Source organism: Cornus florida, unplaced genomic scaffold (genome assembly GCF_030987335.1).
Source record: "Cornus florida cultivar Cherokee Brave unplaced genomic scaffold, ASM3098733v1 CherokeeBrave_3.0.0_Hap2_Chr11, whole genome shotgun sequence".
NCBI lineage: Eukaryota > Viridiplantae > Streptophyta > Magnoliopsida > Cornales > Cornaceae > Cornus > Cornus florida.
This window is the reverse complement of record NW_026775581.1, coordinates 135,249,711-135,265,646: the sequence shown is the minus strand read 5'-3', so window position 1 is coordinate 135,265,646 and position 15,936 is coordinate 135,249,711. Positions and strand designations below refer to the sequence as shown.

At 34.2% G+C, this 15,936-nt stretch overlaps 1 protein-coding gene across 1 annotated transcript; it reads left to right on the top strand.

The window, feature by feature from the left end:
• Window positions 1-13,477: 13,477 nt before the first annotated feature.
• Window positions 13,478-15,936, top strand: LOC132285766 (amino acid transporter AVT1I-like). Its single transcript, XM_059787982.1, has 3 exons — window positions 13,478-13,794; window positions 14,642-15,249; window positions 15,345-15,936. Exons 1-3 carry the CDS (start codon window positions 13,635-13,637, stop codon window positions 15,858-15,860), a joined length of 1,284 nt encoding a protein of 427 aa, XP_059643965.1. The 5' UTR covers window positions 13,478-13,634; the 3' UTR covers window positions 15,861-15,936.

Below are 15,936 nucleotides of genomic sequence, written 5' to 3'. Positions count from 1 at the left end.
CCCAGTTTCCAATTCTCCTCATATTCTCTTCCAAATATAAGGTCCCCTAGATATGATATCCAAAATAATACAGCCATTCGATGCCATTACGTCAAATGGTGGAACACTTTTAAAATTGATAGGATCATGGGTTATATTGAAGATGAATTTCCAAAACATATTCCTAAACAGGTTACTCCAATTACTGCAACACAAAGTCTCAAACAAAATAATCCAGAATAGGCTTCTTCTAAGAACACAATCCAATCTAGAAGACCTCCTAAGTCAGAAATTGCAAAATTCAAAGAAATGGCAGCATCAATCTTAGACCGCATCCAAGACCTCTCTTAGGATGATGAAGAGGTTGATGACACATCCTCAGCTGCTGAATCAAGTCACCCAAGGAATTCGTATAATAATTCTTTGTATCAGGATAGTCGAGATCTATTTGCATGATCAAAGTCAAAAATCCAGGTCAAAATCACTATTTGGTCAGAAACACTATTTGCTATAGTACTCGGTCAGAATTACTATTTGTTACAGTAACCGTTGGCCGAATCACTATTTCTACAGTCCCCCGACAAAACACTATTCATCTACAGTGCCGTTGCCGTCATCATAAAATGACAGGAACAATGAACACTATTCATCTACAGTAAAAAACAGAAGCATCTCAGTTAGAAAAGTCATAAGCATTTTTAAAGCCAAAAGTTACGCTGCAGATTCCGGAGAGATGTCTCCAAAAAGTTCTTCAACAGTTCAGAAGCTTGGCTATAAATTCCAATGCCATTCCATTGGTAAGGCAGGCTTCATTCAAAGGGAATTCAGGCTTCGAGACATTTTCCATTGTAATATTTATTTCCTTTGTATTCTCATTTCGGACACAGCACCAGTATGTTGTACACACCCGATATCTATCAGTAATTTTATAAGTTAATTTTCATTGTAATTTCCATTCCAGTATTGTAATTTGATATTTCAGTTCAATTATTATTTCTTTCAGTTATAAATTACCTTCATATTGATTATTTACTATTTTTAGTTAATGCGCGCTTCCCCTATTGGTATCAGAGCCATGTTGTGGTAGATATTGATAATTTTTTCTTGATTCTGCTACTCCTAATCCAGTGTCTTATTCCAGTGATCCATACCATTTATTAATTCTGATATGTTAGGCCTATCTTCATTCTGTGAGTCCAGATCCAAACAATAAGTCCTACGAACCAAACAGTAAGTCCCAAGGAAGGGCCTGAGCAGATAAACATGAGCGGATGAGCGCAGGAATAGGATATAAACCAATTGACCAGAATTATGAGCATAGTACGTCTTACCGAAAAATCACACAAGATTAGTCAGTAACCAGTTATCATGAATAGGTTATTCAGATCCACCTCTTCGATAAGTTCCAGAGCCAGTTCTTCCTACATTCCTCCAATTCCAAGCATAGTTAATGAAGAATAATATCGTATTGAAGATAGTAACCTGGATTTTAGAGATTGGAATATCCCTAAAGTTCCAACTAAAGATTTTATGAAACCAGTTTTCTCAAGCCAACCTTTAATAGTGATTATACAATTAAAACAGTAGAACAAATATATTCCTTGTCCAAAGAAGAAGAGAAATGTCAATTGCTTACAGCTAAAGCAATCAAAAGGCATAGGGATCGAGGATACAATTTCATCCACATAGGACTAGTTCAAGTTGCAGTCAACCCATTTACAACTGGAGGGATTAACATATCTGTTTTATTAGCACTTAGAGATGCTAGGTTTATTGATTACGGCCTTAGCCTATTAGGAGTCATGGAAACAAGTCTCTATAATGGACCAGTTTATTTTAATTGTTTCCCAGATTTCACCTTTAGTCTTAGTGATCCACATCTGCTAAAAACTCTTACCCTTAACATAAAACATCAGGTTACCCCATGCTCCCTAGATCTCAACCCTTAGGTTTAATTTATAGAATTTACTACAAGACCATGAAGACAAATCTTAATATTAAAGCAATTAAAAAAGATATGAAAGGTCACACTTTACCGATTCAAAGTAGTACTTCTGATGCTAATATACAAGTCAAGAAATCAATAGCCTGGGATGACATTTCGTTATCCAACGAATGGATTCTTAAAAATGAGAATCACCCGGCAAAAATTGATAACGACATTAGCAATCTTAACAGAGTTCAGGAATTTTTAGACGGTATAGTTAGAATAAGCTTTGATGAACAATGTTTTCTGGCTAGATCTAGAGCCTCCACTTCTTTTAATAGATCAGATGTTAACCTGCTAGGAAGGGACACCGAGGTTCCTCCTCTACCTAGGAAAAATTCTAATTTGGAACATAAGTTAAAAGACATCAAACTCAAAGTCAAAAAACGGAAGAACAGGTTAGTCACCTTTGCTATGTACAAGATAATAAGGAACCAGATTCTCCCCACTCCCCTACCCCTACAGATTTTGACGCCAAAATCAATCACATTAACCCACAATTAAATACCATCAGTAAACCCTTCTCTTACAGTCTGTCCAAATTACAAAAGGAATATGATTCAAAAGAAAACAAAGAAAAAAGAAAAGCCTTTAATAAAAAGTATAGTGAAAAAGAAAAAACCAAACTCCTGCATGAATAGACCAAATTCATGACACAACACAAGCTTGAAGTTCATTTATTTGATTATCTTGAAAATTTTCATAATAAGATTAATGTTTTAACCAAGATTAACTGGACTAAATATGATAAATCAATAGTTTCCTCCTCCCATCCTCCTTTGGAATCTGTGATTATTGATCACATGGGAACTGAAGTTATTGCCTCTTCTTTGAAGGTCACCAATATAACTGATACAGATATTAGAAAAGTAATTATTGGGTTTTTCTGTGAAGTAAATTGATGGACTTAGAAATAGAAGATTCAATAACTGATTTTAACTCTTTTCTAGAGGGGTGGCTTAGAAATTTAAACTTGACTTCTTGTCTGAATGGGCGAGTTACTAGCCCTTTATTGTCTGTTGTGAAGGGATATAGGAGATAGATAAATGGGACTCCTAAGATTAACTTATCTGCCATATTTTTGACTAGAACAAACGATGTCTTAAAACACACATTATTTTGACAAATATGTGCTTTGGATAGTTTATATTTTATATCCATTTTACTCCCATTTGCGGAGCTTAATTGTTCAGAAGTTTTCTCATAATACTTAGTTGGCATGAGACCTTTTTGAATCCAATTAAGATTTGCACCTATATCAATTAAGGTAATTACTTCGAGTCTGAAATCTTTGTTAATGATAAGGATAACCTTAGCATATCATTTTTGAAACGATATTTTATTCAAGGTCTGGAGGTGGTGAGATTGAGTAGAGCCTTCGTCATTGGAGGATGACTCTTCCTTATCAAAGGAGAAAACAGGATTTGTTTTGAGTGCCGAGAGGTCACTTTTTATAACTTGGTTTTCTGTCTTGAGAGTTTTAATTTCAGCTCTTATTACATTAATTTCGGCTTGAAGATCCTAAATGGTGACTTCTTTTGGTTGATTGTTGAATCTTTCAAGAGTTTTATATAAACTGAAATTTGGTTTGGTGGCTTTTGGAGTTTCAACTTCTTTGTTTCCTAGTAGTATCGTAAGTTTTTTAAGATAAGAGGATTTTAATTCAAGGTCCTCTATTTTACTTATTAAATTAATAAGAAGATGTTCTTGTTCTTCAGTTTTAGTGAGAACATTCAATGACCTAAGATTACAACAGCTATCCTTACAACCTATTGTAATATCTGGAGAACTAAAAAGGTCATCAGAGGACTGTGAAGAACTTACTTCTGGATCACTATCATCGCTATCTCTTAATTGTAAAATTTGGTAGAGGGATTCTTTATTTTCTTCATAAATTTGTAACTAGCTTATCTTCTTTTTAACATAATAATCTTTTGCAAAATGGCCTACTTTACCGCATTTAAAACATGTGACTTTGCTCTTATCCATAGATTCTTTTTTTGTAGTTTTTTTGCTGTATTTTCTCTTTGGTTTTTGTTTCTCTTTAGAATAATATTCTATTTTTGGAAATACTGATTTTCTCTTTTAATAATTTCTACGATAACCTTTGGGACTTCCGTATGACTTTTTACAAATATTGGTTCGTTCTCGAGAAGGGGTTATGGGTGGGAGACCATATTGTTCACAGAAGGTTCCCATTTTATATTTGGCTCATTTTTTGTCGTCTTGTAGTTGGTTACTAATTTTCATGTCTATACACATTTTTAGTCCTTCCTTTTGGATTAAACTGATAATGTTACCGTATGTAAGGTTATCATAATCTATGACACCAGTTGTTTTACTAAGGGTTTCTCTAATATTATGGGCGAAGAGATTAGGTAATCCATTGATGAATTTTTCTTTCCAAAATGGTTTGTTACTATCGTCACAGAGCATTACTCTAGACAGAATTACATCTTTATACCATCTAAAATCACTCATAGTTGGACAAGTGAGATTAGTGAGTTGATCATGTATTCTGGCAGTAATGTTACTAGGGGTGCCTATAAAATGTTCAACAATGGTATAAACTAACGTGTTTACTCCATTTGGAATACCACGTCCTATGTTTTCATCAAAAATTGGGATTCCATTATTATCTTTTTGGACAACATTTTTTATTCTTTCACGGGACTCATCAGTGAGATATTTTTCCCACCAAGATTTTAACATTCCCGTAAATCCTGAAGTAAGCAAATCAACTATATCAGGTTGACTAAGATCATGAGTAGTAACATAGTTGTTAGTAACCATGGACATATGATTTAACTTATTAAGGATTTCCTGTTCTGATAAGCCATCGATATTCCACTCGTAGAGTTTATCAGAAGAGACAGAAAATTGATTTTGAATGTTTCTTTCTTCAAATTGAAGGTCAATGGGGGTTAGCCTTGGGTACCAATTTTTTGTGAGGCTTGTACGGTTAACTCGTTTATTGGAAATTCTATTGATCTCTAAATTGGAGAAGGCATTTTTAATAGCTTGAATTTCAGAGGTGTAACTGGATTCTGAAGGGGACTGGTCAGAATCAGTATTAGTATGAATTATAGTTAGTGATTTTGGCTTTGCCTTTCTCAAGGGTTTTGAGAATGGCTTTTATTTAGAGAATAGTAGAAGGGTTTGGTTTTGGTGCTAGAAGACTTTTTTTTTTTTGAATAAGTAGAGTGATTAATGGTTTTTCTATTATTGAGGGAGGAGATGGTTTAGGAGTAGTTGTCTGTGTAAAGGTAACTTCAAGTATATATATAATAAATTTTCACTAAATTATTTCTATATCTTTTTTTTTTTGAGATTACTATATATATAATGAATTTCCACATACTGGTTTTTTTTTTTTTTTTTTTTATTCTAATGTTTTTGTATTTTGACTTTTCCATAATAATATGTGTTGACTGAGAAAATTGTGCTGGTATTTTGAAATATGCATGTGACTTTGTTATATGTATCATAATGTTTTTTCTTATGTGGTATAAACAGATGGCAGATTCTGAATTGCATGACATTATTGTGCACTACAATTCCACTATGAAAGGAATTTATAATGCAGACCTTGAAGAAGACCTTAAAGGAGAACAAACCTTGAAGGAGTAGCAGATCTTGAAGTACCGGTTCTTGTGTGGATGGGAGCCTTGAGGGATCAGCTTCACGTAGAGAAATTTTAGAGAGAGAATTGTTAGAGAGAGAAAGAAGGTAGTATCTTGTAGAAAGAGTGTGGGTTATAAAGATATCATGCATGGGCTTCTTTGTCTTTTTATTCTGGGTATATAGGTTATTTTAATACAAAAGTAAGTGTTAAGATGTTTTTGCAAATATAGTAAGGGCAAATGTGGTATTACAAAGTTAAAAATAGCTGATGTCATCATAAATCATCACTAACCTGCGTTGACTTTCACCGGAGGTGGCTAAGTGTTACGACGGAACAAACCTTGAGGGAGAAGGTGTAGTTTTTTAAACGTAAGGAGTATCGCTTGTGATTACCCCTAACCCCAGGGGAGGTAAATGTAATTATCACAAAAATTTATTATCCACTGTACTCCTCTTGGGGGATAAATTATTAGGGGACATAAATGCCCTGTGTCTTAAAAGTCAACATTCAACAACGCATCCGATCCTTCCATACAAAATTATGTATTTTTTTCAAACAAATGTCAATTAATGGATGGTGGGCCTACATTATTACGGTAGACAGGCAAGTAGATTAGCCAGTCTTCAGATCATGTCCAAGGTCCACAGCTACAAGCTCTGTTTATACAGCCCCTCTCGCTTTTGCTTGTTGTCGGTGACAGAGAGGGGTTTGCTCATAGCAATTAAAAATGGCCATGCCTAAGTTTGTTGCTTTCATGCTCTTGGCACTCCTTGCCATTTCCATTTTTCCAACAGCGGTGTGACCTTTCGCCATTCTTCTTCATGAATTAAAAAAAAAAAATTGTATATATATATAATATATGTGTTTTTTTAAATGCTCACATATCTATACAATAATCATATATATATGTATATATATATATTTGCAGGTGTAGGCATCAAAAGGAGGGCACCACGGAAACAAAGTAAGTCGCCACCGCTACCTTCTCTTCCTTCATTTAGAAATAAATGTATTCAATTTGGTTTTAATTTGTATTTTGGAATTAATTAACTGCAAAATGCTAAGACATCTACATGCCATTCTTTGTTTTGTTATGATTTCAGAACCTATATGGCCGGGGAAGTCTCAAGAGCTACATAAAGTACTCAAATGTTGACCTCATTTTCATTTTTATTTTTTAAAATTTCTCCTCCACTTTTGTTCCATTACATGATAATTAATGATTTTCGGTTTCAGCTAAACTTTTTTCTTTTACTTTTTATTTTTTTATAATTAAAATACAAAAATTACTGTATTTCTTGTGAAAAATAAGTTGCCTGTACGTGATAGCAAAATGGTGAACATGTTGAATGTTGGTAGTAAATGATTGTTAGTTATTTGAATCAATCTCATTATATATAGCATGTGTGTGTTTTTTCTTTGGATTGCATGTGTTGTGGTGGATGTTGAAAATGATGAGAATGCCCGTCAAAATGCTCGAGGAGGTATGGTGCAGCAAGACACAGTACCACAAGCCATGCATGTTCTTCTGTCACAAGTGGTGTTGTAATTGTTTCTGAGTGCCTCCGGGGTATTATGGGAACAAAGCTGTGCGCCCTTGCTACAACAATTGGTAGACCAAGGACGGAGGCCCCAAATGCCCTTAACACAACTATTACCTCATAAAGCATGCTACCATACTTCCCAACTATATATATATATATATACACACACACAGACATATCTATTATGTATCACTTTGTCACCCAAAGGTTTTATCTGAATGGAGGAGGCTAAATTATTAGTGGATTTGTAATGTATTGAATCAAGAATGTTGTGTCATTACATAGAAGTATTTTGCATTTTATTGAAAATTGAGCATTTCCATTTTGAATTGGGACACAAGACGCATAATTTTTTTTTGGAAAAGGAAAACAGAGAGAGAGAGAGAATATCATGTAAAATATGGCCTTGAGAGAGTAGTAATAGGCCGAATTGGTGTTTTTTTTTTTGGATGAAATTTGCTTGTGTTGGACATTGCTCAACCCAACTTGGGCTAGGCAAGTGGGTGCGACCATTTTGCATGAGGACCAAACTTGTATAGTATTTGATCCGTTCACTCGTTCGTAAACATATTTGAGAAAAGGCTCATTTGGCCTGTTTTTTACTTTTTAAAAACGAATACGTTTAATAAACAAATGATCGGGCCCTTATCAAACTAAGCCCAAATTGTTAGCGAAAGTCTCGGTTCGCGTAGTCCTGGGCTTCTTTGGTCCTTTCCTTTGGACTATGGATTAGTGTAACGGGTGGGCGCTTACCCATTTACCCAAAAGCTCGAACTGTTAGGTAAGGCTGCATACCCACCCATTTATACCCAATCTCTTTCCCATCCGATTCCGATGTGGGACAAATGACCCTTGTTACATTCTCCCCCACCCAAACTCGCAACGCCCTCGTTGCGGTTGGGCCACCCTGCCTACCCGGGTGGACTCACCCGGACGCCTTCCGGGCCGGGCGCTTGGCGTGGCACCGGATCAAGGACTGGGTTTGGCTCTGATACCAACTGTAACGGGTGGGCGCTTACCCATTTACCCAAAAGCTCGAACTGTTAGGTAAGGCTGCATACCCACCCATTTATACCCAATCTCTTTCCCATCCGATTCCGATGTGGGACAAATGACCCTTGTTACAATTAGCCTCTTTTGTTTTTTTTCACCTAGAAATATGCACTTTTATAAAAGAGCCTTATTTGTTTTTATTATGATTGTGTTCAACGCTGTAAGAATACTCCTTGAATATCCAAACACATGTAAATTGGTCATACAACTCATACCGAGTAATCTTAAAAATACTATGAACAAGTTCTGAAGTGTTCAACAATTTTTAAAAATTAAAATTTTATAATATTTTTTCTCAATATAGATATATATAAGTTTATAATTGTATATAGACTCGTAACCTATTTTTTAAAATTTAATGTGTCACACTCCGCCTACCGCGTTTTCACAAATCGATTAAGACATGTGATTTCCAAGCCAATTGGGTTGTAAAGTGCAAACTTGATTCCTTAAATTGATTGACCGATGACCACCACCCTGTAAACCTGAAGGCAAGTTGACATCTTCTTGTCGTACATAAATTGAAATCCCAGTACAATTATTTTTGTATTTTACACGTGAAATTTGTTTGGAAAACCAGTGTCATCCTAATTGAGATGGCTCTCAAACAATAACAACCAATTCACATAACATTCACGATTTTCTTTTCTTTTTTTGTTTTTTGGTTTTGGATTCCTCGTCGATTCTTTCCCACTCTGCTTTTCTCTTGGACACGTTCCAATCACCGACTTCGGTTTCATGAAGACTGAAGAGGGTCAAGGTTGAAAAACGAAACTTCTGTTTTTGCATGCAAATATATGCTATTATTGATCTGACTTTTAAATTTTACAACTCAGTTAACTAACTCCATATTTATATTTAAAAAAAAGTTTAATACTGATTACATAAATATGAAGTGAAAAAATAGAATGTCTCAAACCTTTTTTTTTTTTTTTGAAGTATATATATATATATATATATATTACTTCCATAATTACCCATACATAGTCAAACTTTATGATGCAGGACAAGAATAAAGAGAGTCAACAAATAAAGAAAATAAAGCATGTAAAGTGTGGTGATAATTAGACTACTTTTGTACTACCACACTTTACATGCTTTATTTTATTTATTTTATATATATATATATATATATATATATAACAATACTCAGATCCTTATCAATAACTATTGATTTGAACTAATAAAATATAAGCACTTTATCTTTAATTACCAAATAAAAAATAATAAGTATATATTCACTTATCAAATCAGATATGGTAGATAATTAAAAGAGGACATGCTCATTTATTATTGGTTAACATCACCTGTTATAATAATATATATCCTCACTAGTGAGGATCTAAGTATTGTCCATATATCTATATATCCAGCAGAGATAATGGGTTTGGTGAAGAAAGTTGGTCCAAAAGGATGTGCAGTCGAAAGGAGTTTGCAACAAAGATAATGAGTTTAAAGTTGGTCCAAAATCTTCTGCTGTGAGAATCTTATGCGGTTCCCTGTAGTGACTTTTAAGTGGTTTATATTTTGTCACATCATTTTTCATTTAATAGCTCTTGAGACAGCGTTTGGGTGCACCAATTACAAAAAATTAAAAACCTTCTTCACCACTATTTATAAGTATCTTCACCCTCTAATAAGGTATACACATAATGAAAACTAAGTAATGTCACGTACAAACTTAACTCAATTCAACATAATGTGTTTGGCAATTACACCACTATTTATAAGTATTTTCACCCTTAAATTAAGGTAAGCATATCAATGGTGATGTTATTATTAGACTCTTATGATCTTACTTTTAGATTCATGTGATGTTACTTATAAATGATGGTTAAATGTAACTTATAAATGGTAGTGTAATTATTAAACACGGTCTCAATTGTCAAATAGTAGTAAATGATGTGATCACATGAGAATTCACTGCAGAGATCGCATGAGAATTCACAACAAAGGATTTGCACCTCCAAAAGGATGTGCAGCCAAAAAGGATAGAAGAAGTGTAATACACAAGGAGCCGAAAATTACTTTTAGTGTGAACGCAATTAATGCCTTTGAATATCGAGATATGAAGGGAAAGGAAACTCACTGCAAGGATCGCATGAGAATTCACGAGGATTTGCACCTCCAAAAGGATATGCAGCCGAAAGGAGGGCGCAAATCATCTGATGTGCAATTCCTATGCTGTTTCCTACAGTGAGCAGTAAGTGGTCTTGGTTTGGCCATATTTTACTCCACTTAATAAACACTAACACTGTGTTTGGCAATTGCACCACTATTTATAAGTAACATTTCACCACCATTTTTAAGTAACGTCACAGAAGTCTAAAAGTAATGTCACATAGTCAAAAAGTAACATCACCACCATTTATAAGTATCTTTTACCCTCAAAACGTGGTGATGTTACTTTTTAGAATATGTGATATTACTTTTAGACTTCTGTGATGTTACTTATAAATAGTGGTGATATTATTTTTACATTTCACCACCATTTATAAGTAACATCACAAAGTCTAAAAAGTAACATCACCATTTGCAAAAGGAAACATCACCACTTTTAATTTCAAATAATAACATAAATGATATGCTGAATTGAGTTATGTTTACATATGACGTTACTTTTTAGACTATGTGATGTTACTTATAAATGGTGGTGAAATGTTATTTATAAATAGTGATGTAATTGACCAAACACAGTGTCCGTTAGCTAAAGAATGATGTGGCCTAATATGGACTACTTAAAAATTACAGCAGGAAACTGCATGGGAGCCTCATTGCAAGTGATTCATGCTCCCGAAAAAGATAGAAGAAGTGTAATACACGTGGAGCCGAAAATTACTTTTGGTGTGAACACAATTAATACCTTTGAATATCCAGATACGGAGGGAAAGGCGGAATAGAATTTATCAAAATTTCAGTTTATAACTTGGTTAGAGCTTTGCTCTCCCATATCCCAACGAGATTTATTTCTCCTTTCACTTTCGCTATATTACTTTCTCAAAATTAAAAAGGACATCATCACACCGTACCATCTGATATCACAATTAATACAACATGCTAATATGATTTGGATCAGTTGGTGTTTCAATATCAAATTTAATATAGAGTGTCAGTAGATAATATAAATTAAATCTAATTAAATTAAATATGGTAGCTTGTCAAGTTGATCTTAAAGAACACGCAACGCAATGACAGCTTACAACATGTTAGTTTTGCAAATAATAAATCCCAACTTACTAAAAACGGGGAATTCTATTTTCACTTTTTTCAAAACCAATTCAAAACCAAAACATACATACCCGAGTATCACGAATTGCGGTTCTAAAGTCATGCGCTACTGGAAGCAAGTTCTATAATATTTATTGTTTTTTAAATTAAAAAAAACAAATTAAAAATAATAAATCCCAAACCTATTAAAAACGAGGAATTATTTTTTCCAACCAATTTACTTATTTTAGTAAATAAATTGAACATGTGCCATTAAAAGGAATCCACGGGCTAGCCTTAAAGGGCGAGCAACAGTTTGGGCCATACTCCTAATTACACACCAAAACCTAAACATACCGAGTATCACGATTTGCGCTTCTAAAGTCATGCGCTACTGGAAGCCTATTTTTCTGATCAACTTTTACATGATTCCAAATTCCAATTACATATTCCCCACTAAATACAACTTTGTGATTAGTTATGCAGTGTCAAAATATATATATATTAGTTATGTAGCCCGCACCATTTAATTGCGTGTTGGGTATGATTATTATTATTATTTTAAAAAAAATTTAAAATAGCAACTTGTGGATCTCTTTGAGAACACCATATCGTGTGGCATTCATGATTGTTGCCAAGAGGGTCAGCATCTTGGCCAAGGACATCCAACCGGCCTGCTAGACCAATTCGTGGTAAACATGCTTAAACAATGATTTTTTTTGTATTATTGTTATTGTTTCGAGATTTATTTATTTATTAATTTTTTTTTTTTTTGGGATAAATTGTATTGACACCCTCTTGAGGTTTCAGTTAATGTTACTCATATGAGGGTCAACAGTTTTTTTTTAACAATGGCACCCCTGTAGTTTTAAATGTCATATTCGTCCCTAATTATTTAATTCAATTAATTTACAAAATATCAACTCTGTTAATTGACGAAATTACCCTCATCGTCAAGCCTCTATCTCTCTTCCCTAATATTTAACTCTTTTTTTTTTTTGGTTCATTTTAGTACCCATCAGCCGACACTCCCTCTCTCTCTTCCCGATCTCGAACATGGCTGTTTTTTTTTTTTTTTCCCTGTTGTGGCATGGGTATGGGCTGGCCATGGTTGTTTTATTTTTTTTCCCTACTCTAGTGGTGGTGGTTGTTGGATGTGGTGTGGTTGTAGACTTGTAGTGGTTATTGAGGTGTCTAGGTTATCAGGGTATTTCAAATCTTTTATTTTTATTTTTAATTTTTTTATTGTGATGGTGGCTGGTGGTGATGGTTCTGGTAGCGTCTGGGTTGATCACAGCTGTTTTCAAAAAAAAAAAATTCTACTGTGGTGTTTGGGTGTGGTGGTGGTGGTTATAGTGATGTACAATTATCTGACTATTTAAAAAATATATATAATTTTCTTTTTATTTTTTTATTTTTATATTGTGGTAGTGATTATGATGGTATAAGTATTATTATTATTATTATTATTATTATTATATATATATATATATATATAGAAGGGATGAAGAGATTAGTTAGGAGGTTAAATTTATAATTTCATGATTTAAATGGAAATGTTGATAAGTTAAAGGATTAAAAAGTAATTTTATATAATTTCAGAGGTTGGAGGGGTATCAATGCAGATTTTTGAAACTTTAAGGGGTGTCAGTGCAATTTAACTTTTTTTTTTTTTTCAAAAAAGAGTTTATTTTAAAGTATAAAAAATTGGCCTCTTTCAATGGTAGGCATGTGATGCAATAATGTGGGGTCCGTATCCCAGATTGCTAGTATTTTTATATTAAAAAAATGAGCTCCAGCGGGGATTGGTTTGAAATAGAGATAGGATCATAGGATGAGCAAAAATAATTGCATAGTTCAAAAGTATGGACGAAACGTTAGTTTAATAAATGAAAATGATACGAGGACGACAAAACGATTGGGTCCCACTGGACTATCCATCCTTTGGGTGGCGTTTTCACACGCGTTTGGCTGCGACACGTTTAACATCCGTGGTCTTACTTGTTATTCTTAATACATACGGACTACATACATACATACATACATACATGTCGCAACTTCCAACCATGCAACTACAGCTACTTTAAAAGGGGAGGAGGAGGATCCCTAAATTTAGCAAGTAAGATTACCTGGTCCTCCCTTTACAACTCTCCAACACAATACAATCTTCCTGGTCTCCCCTTCTACCACTAGCAACCACACTCATCTAGGATCCTTTTTCTATCCCTTTTTATCAACAATGGAGGCCAAAAACCAAGATGGGTATTCAATAACCATACCACTCCTATGTGATGAGGATGGTGTGAAGCTTGGTCACAATGAACAGATTGCTCAGAATCACAATACAGGGACAACCTCCTTTTTCAAGACTTTTTTCAATGGACTCAATGCTCTCTCAGGTTTTCATTCTTTTATTTTATCTTATTTTTCTAATTAAATGTACATTTTTGGGGGAATTGAATGCCCTGATTGTGGTTTTTTTTTTCTTTTTTCTTTTTTCTTTTTTCTGGGTATAATCTTGACAATATTGATGAGAGCAAGGCCCTGTACCACTAATGTAAATCTTAATGCTTTGTTTGGTTGCCCAGAAACAAGACTAAAACTTTCTATAAGATGCATCCATATATTTAACATGGCACCTAATATTCCTCAAACGCACTGCCTAGTTCAAATATTGCTCACACTTTGAGGACCATAACTTTCTAATTTATTTACTTATTTGCAAAAATCACCAGAGGGTGCCTTTATAAGTTATAGGGAACAAATTTGGTTTGCTATTTTTATTATTATTATTAATTATTTTTTTGTATTTTTGGCTACGTTGTTGAGAAAGTATAGAAAAAATTAAGAGGTTTCTTTCAAATTTTTCTAAGGCTTTGGTGAAGCAATGAGACTATAAAATGAAGGACGACACTGAACACAGTTCATTTTAGGAGGTTTACACAGTAGGTTTTATGTTTCTAGTGGTAGAGTAAAAAAAGTTCGAAGTGCCAAGCGTAAGAGTTAGGTTTTGGGCTTGACCACAACCTATTTGTGTAAATAACTAAACAATCTGAGACGTTAGGTTTGTCTTAGTTTGTTACTCTTTCTAGCCAAACTTACATCACATTACTATGCATATTATAAAATGTAATATCATTTTTTTTCTTTGGAGCTAATTCCAGCCTGTGGTTTTGGTTTAATAACTATATTGTGGAATGTAGGCTAAATGAAAACTAAATTACCCCATTTTTTTTGGTTTCTCAGGAGTTGGGATATTGTCAGTTCCATATGCGCTATCATCAGGGGGGTGGCTAAGCTTGATATTTCTTTTTGCCATTGCCTTTGCAACCTTCTATACAGGCTTGCTAATTAAAAAATGTATGGATGTGGATCCAAATATCAGAAGTTATCCTGACATTGGCGAGCGAGCATTTGGGAGCAAAGGTAGATTGATTGTATCAATTTTTATGAACACGGAGCTCTACCTAGTCGCGACAGGGTTCTTGATTCTAGAAGGGGATAATCTACATAATATATTACCGGATATGGGATTCGAAATTGGTGGGATACAAATTGGTGGAAAACAGAGCTTTGTTATGATTGTTGGACTTATTGTATTGCCTACAGTTTGGTTAAACAACATGAACATACTATCTTATATCTCTGCTAGTGGAGTTCTTGCTTCTATTATCATCCTTGGTTCAATTTTGTGGATTGGTGCATTTGATGGCATTGGTTTTAAGGAAAAGGGAACAACTCTAAATTTGAAGGGACTCCCAACTGCTATTAGCTTATATGCTTTCTGTTACTGTGCTCATCCCGTTTTTCCAACCCTTTACACTTCCATGAAAAACAAACAGCAATTCTCGAAGGTAAGAGAGGAGGTTTTTGAATTGTTTGAGGTTTTTTTAAAAAAAAAAACTGTTTTACTTGCTCCATCTGACTTAGCTGCTATTTTTCTTTGCAGGTTTTATTGCTATGTTTTGTTTTCTGTACCATTAGTTACACGTCAATGGCAGTTATAGGGTATGGAATGTTTGGTTCAGAGGTTCAGTCACAGATAACTTTAGATCTTCCAATCGAAAAACTTAGCTCGAGAGTGGCAATATACACCACACTGATCAACCCCATCTCTAAGTTTGCATTAATGGTAACACCACTTGTGAATGCTGCTGAGAATCAGTTTCGAAATTACTGCCAAAAAAGATCATTTAGCTTCTTGATCAAGACCACGTTGGTAATCAGCACCATTGTTGTAGCCTTGGCGGTTCCCTTTTTCGGATATCTCATGTCGCTTGTGGGAGCTTTTCTAAGTGTTACAGCATCCATTTTATTGCCATGCTTGTGCTACTTGAAGATCTACAGGATTTACAGGAGCCCTGGATTTGAATTGGTGGTCATACTGTGCATCATCTTACTGGGTGTATCCACTGCAATTATTGGTACTTACACGTCTTTGGTAGAAATAATAGGACATTTGTAATTTGTAATGTTTGAAATAATGAATTTTGAAGTTAGTTTTACTTTTATTAATATCTTCTGTGTTTTCTTTTTCTTTC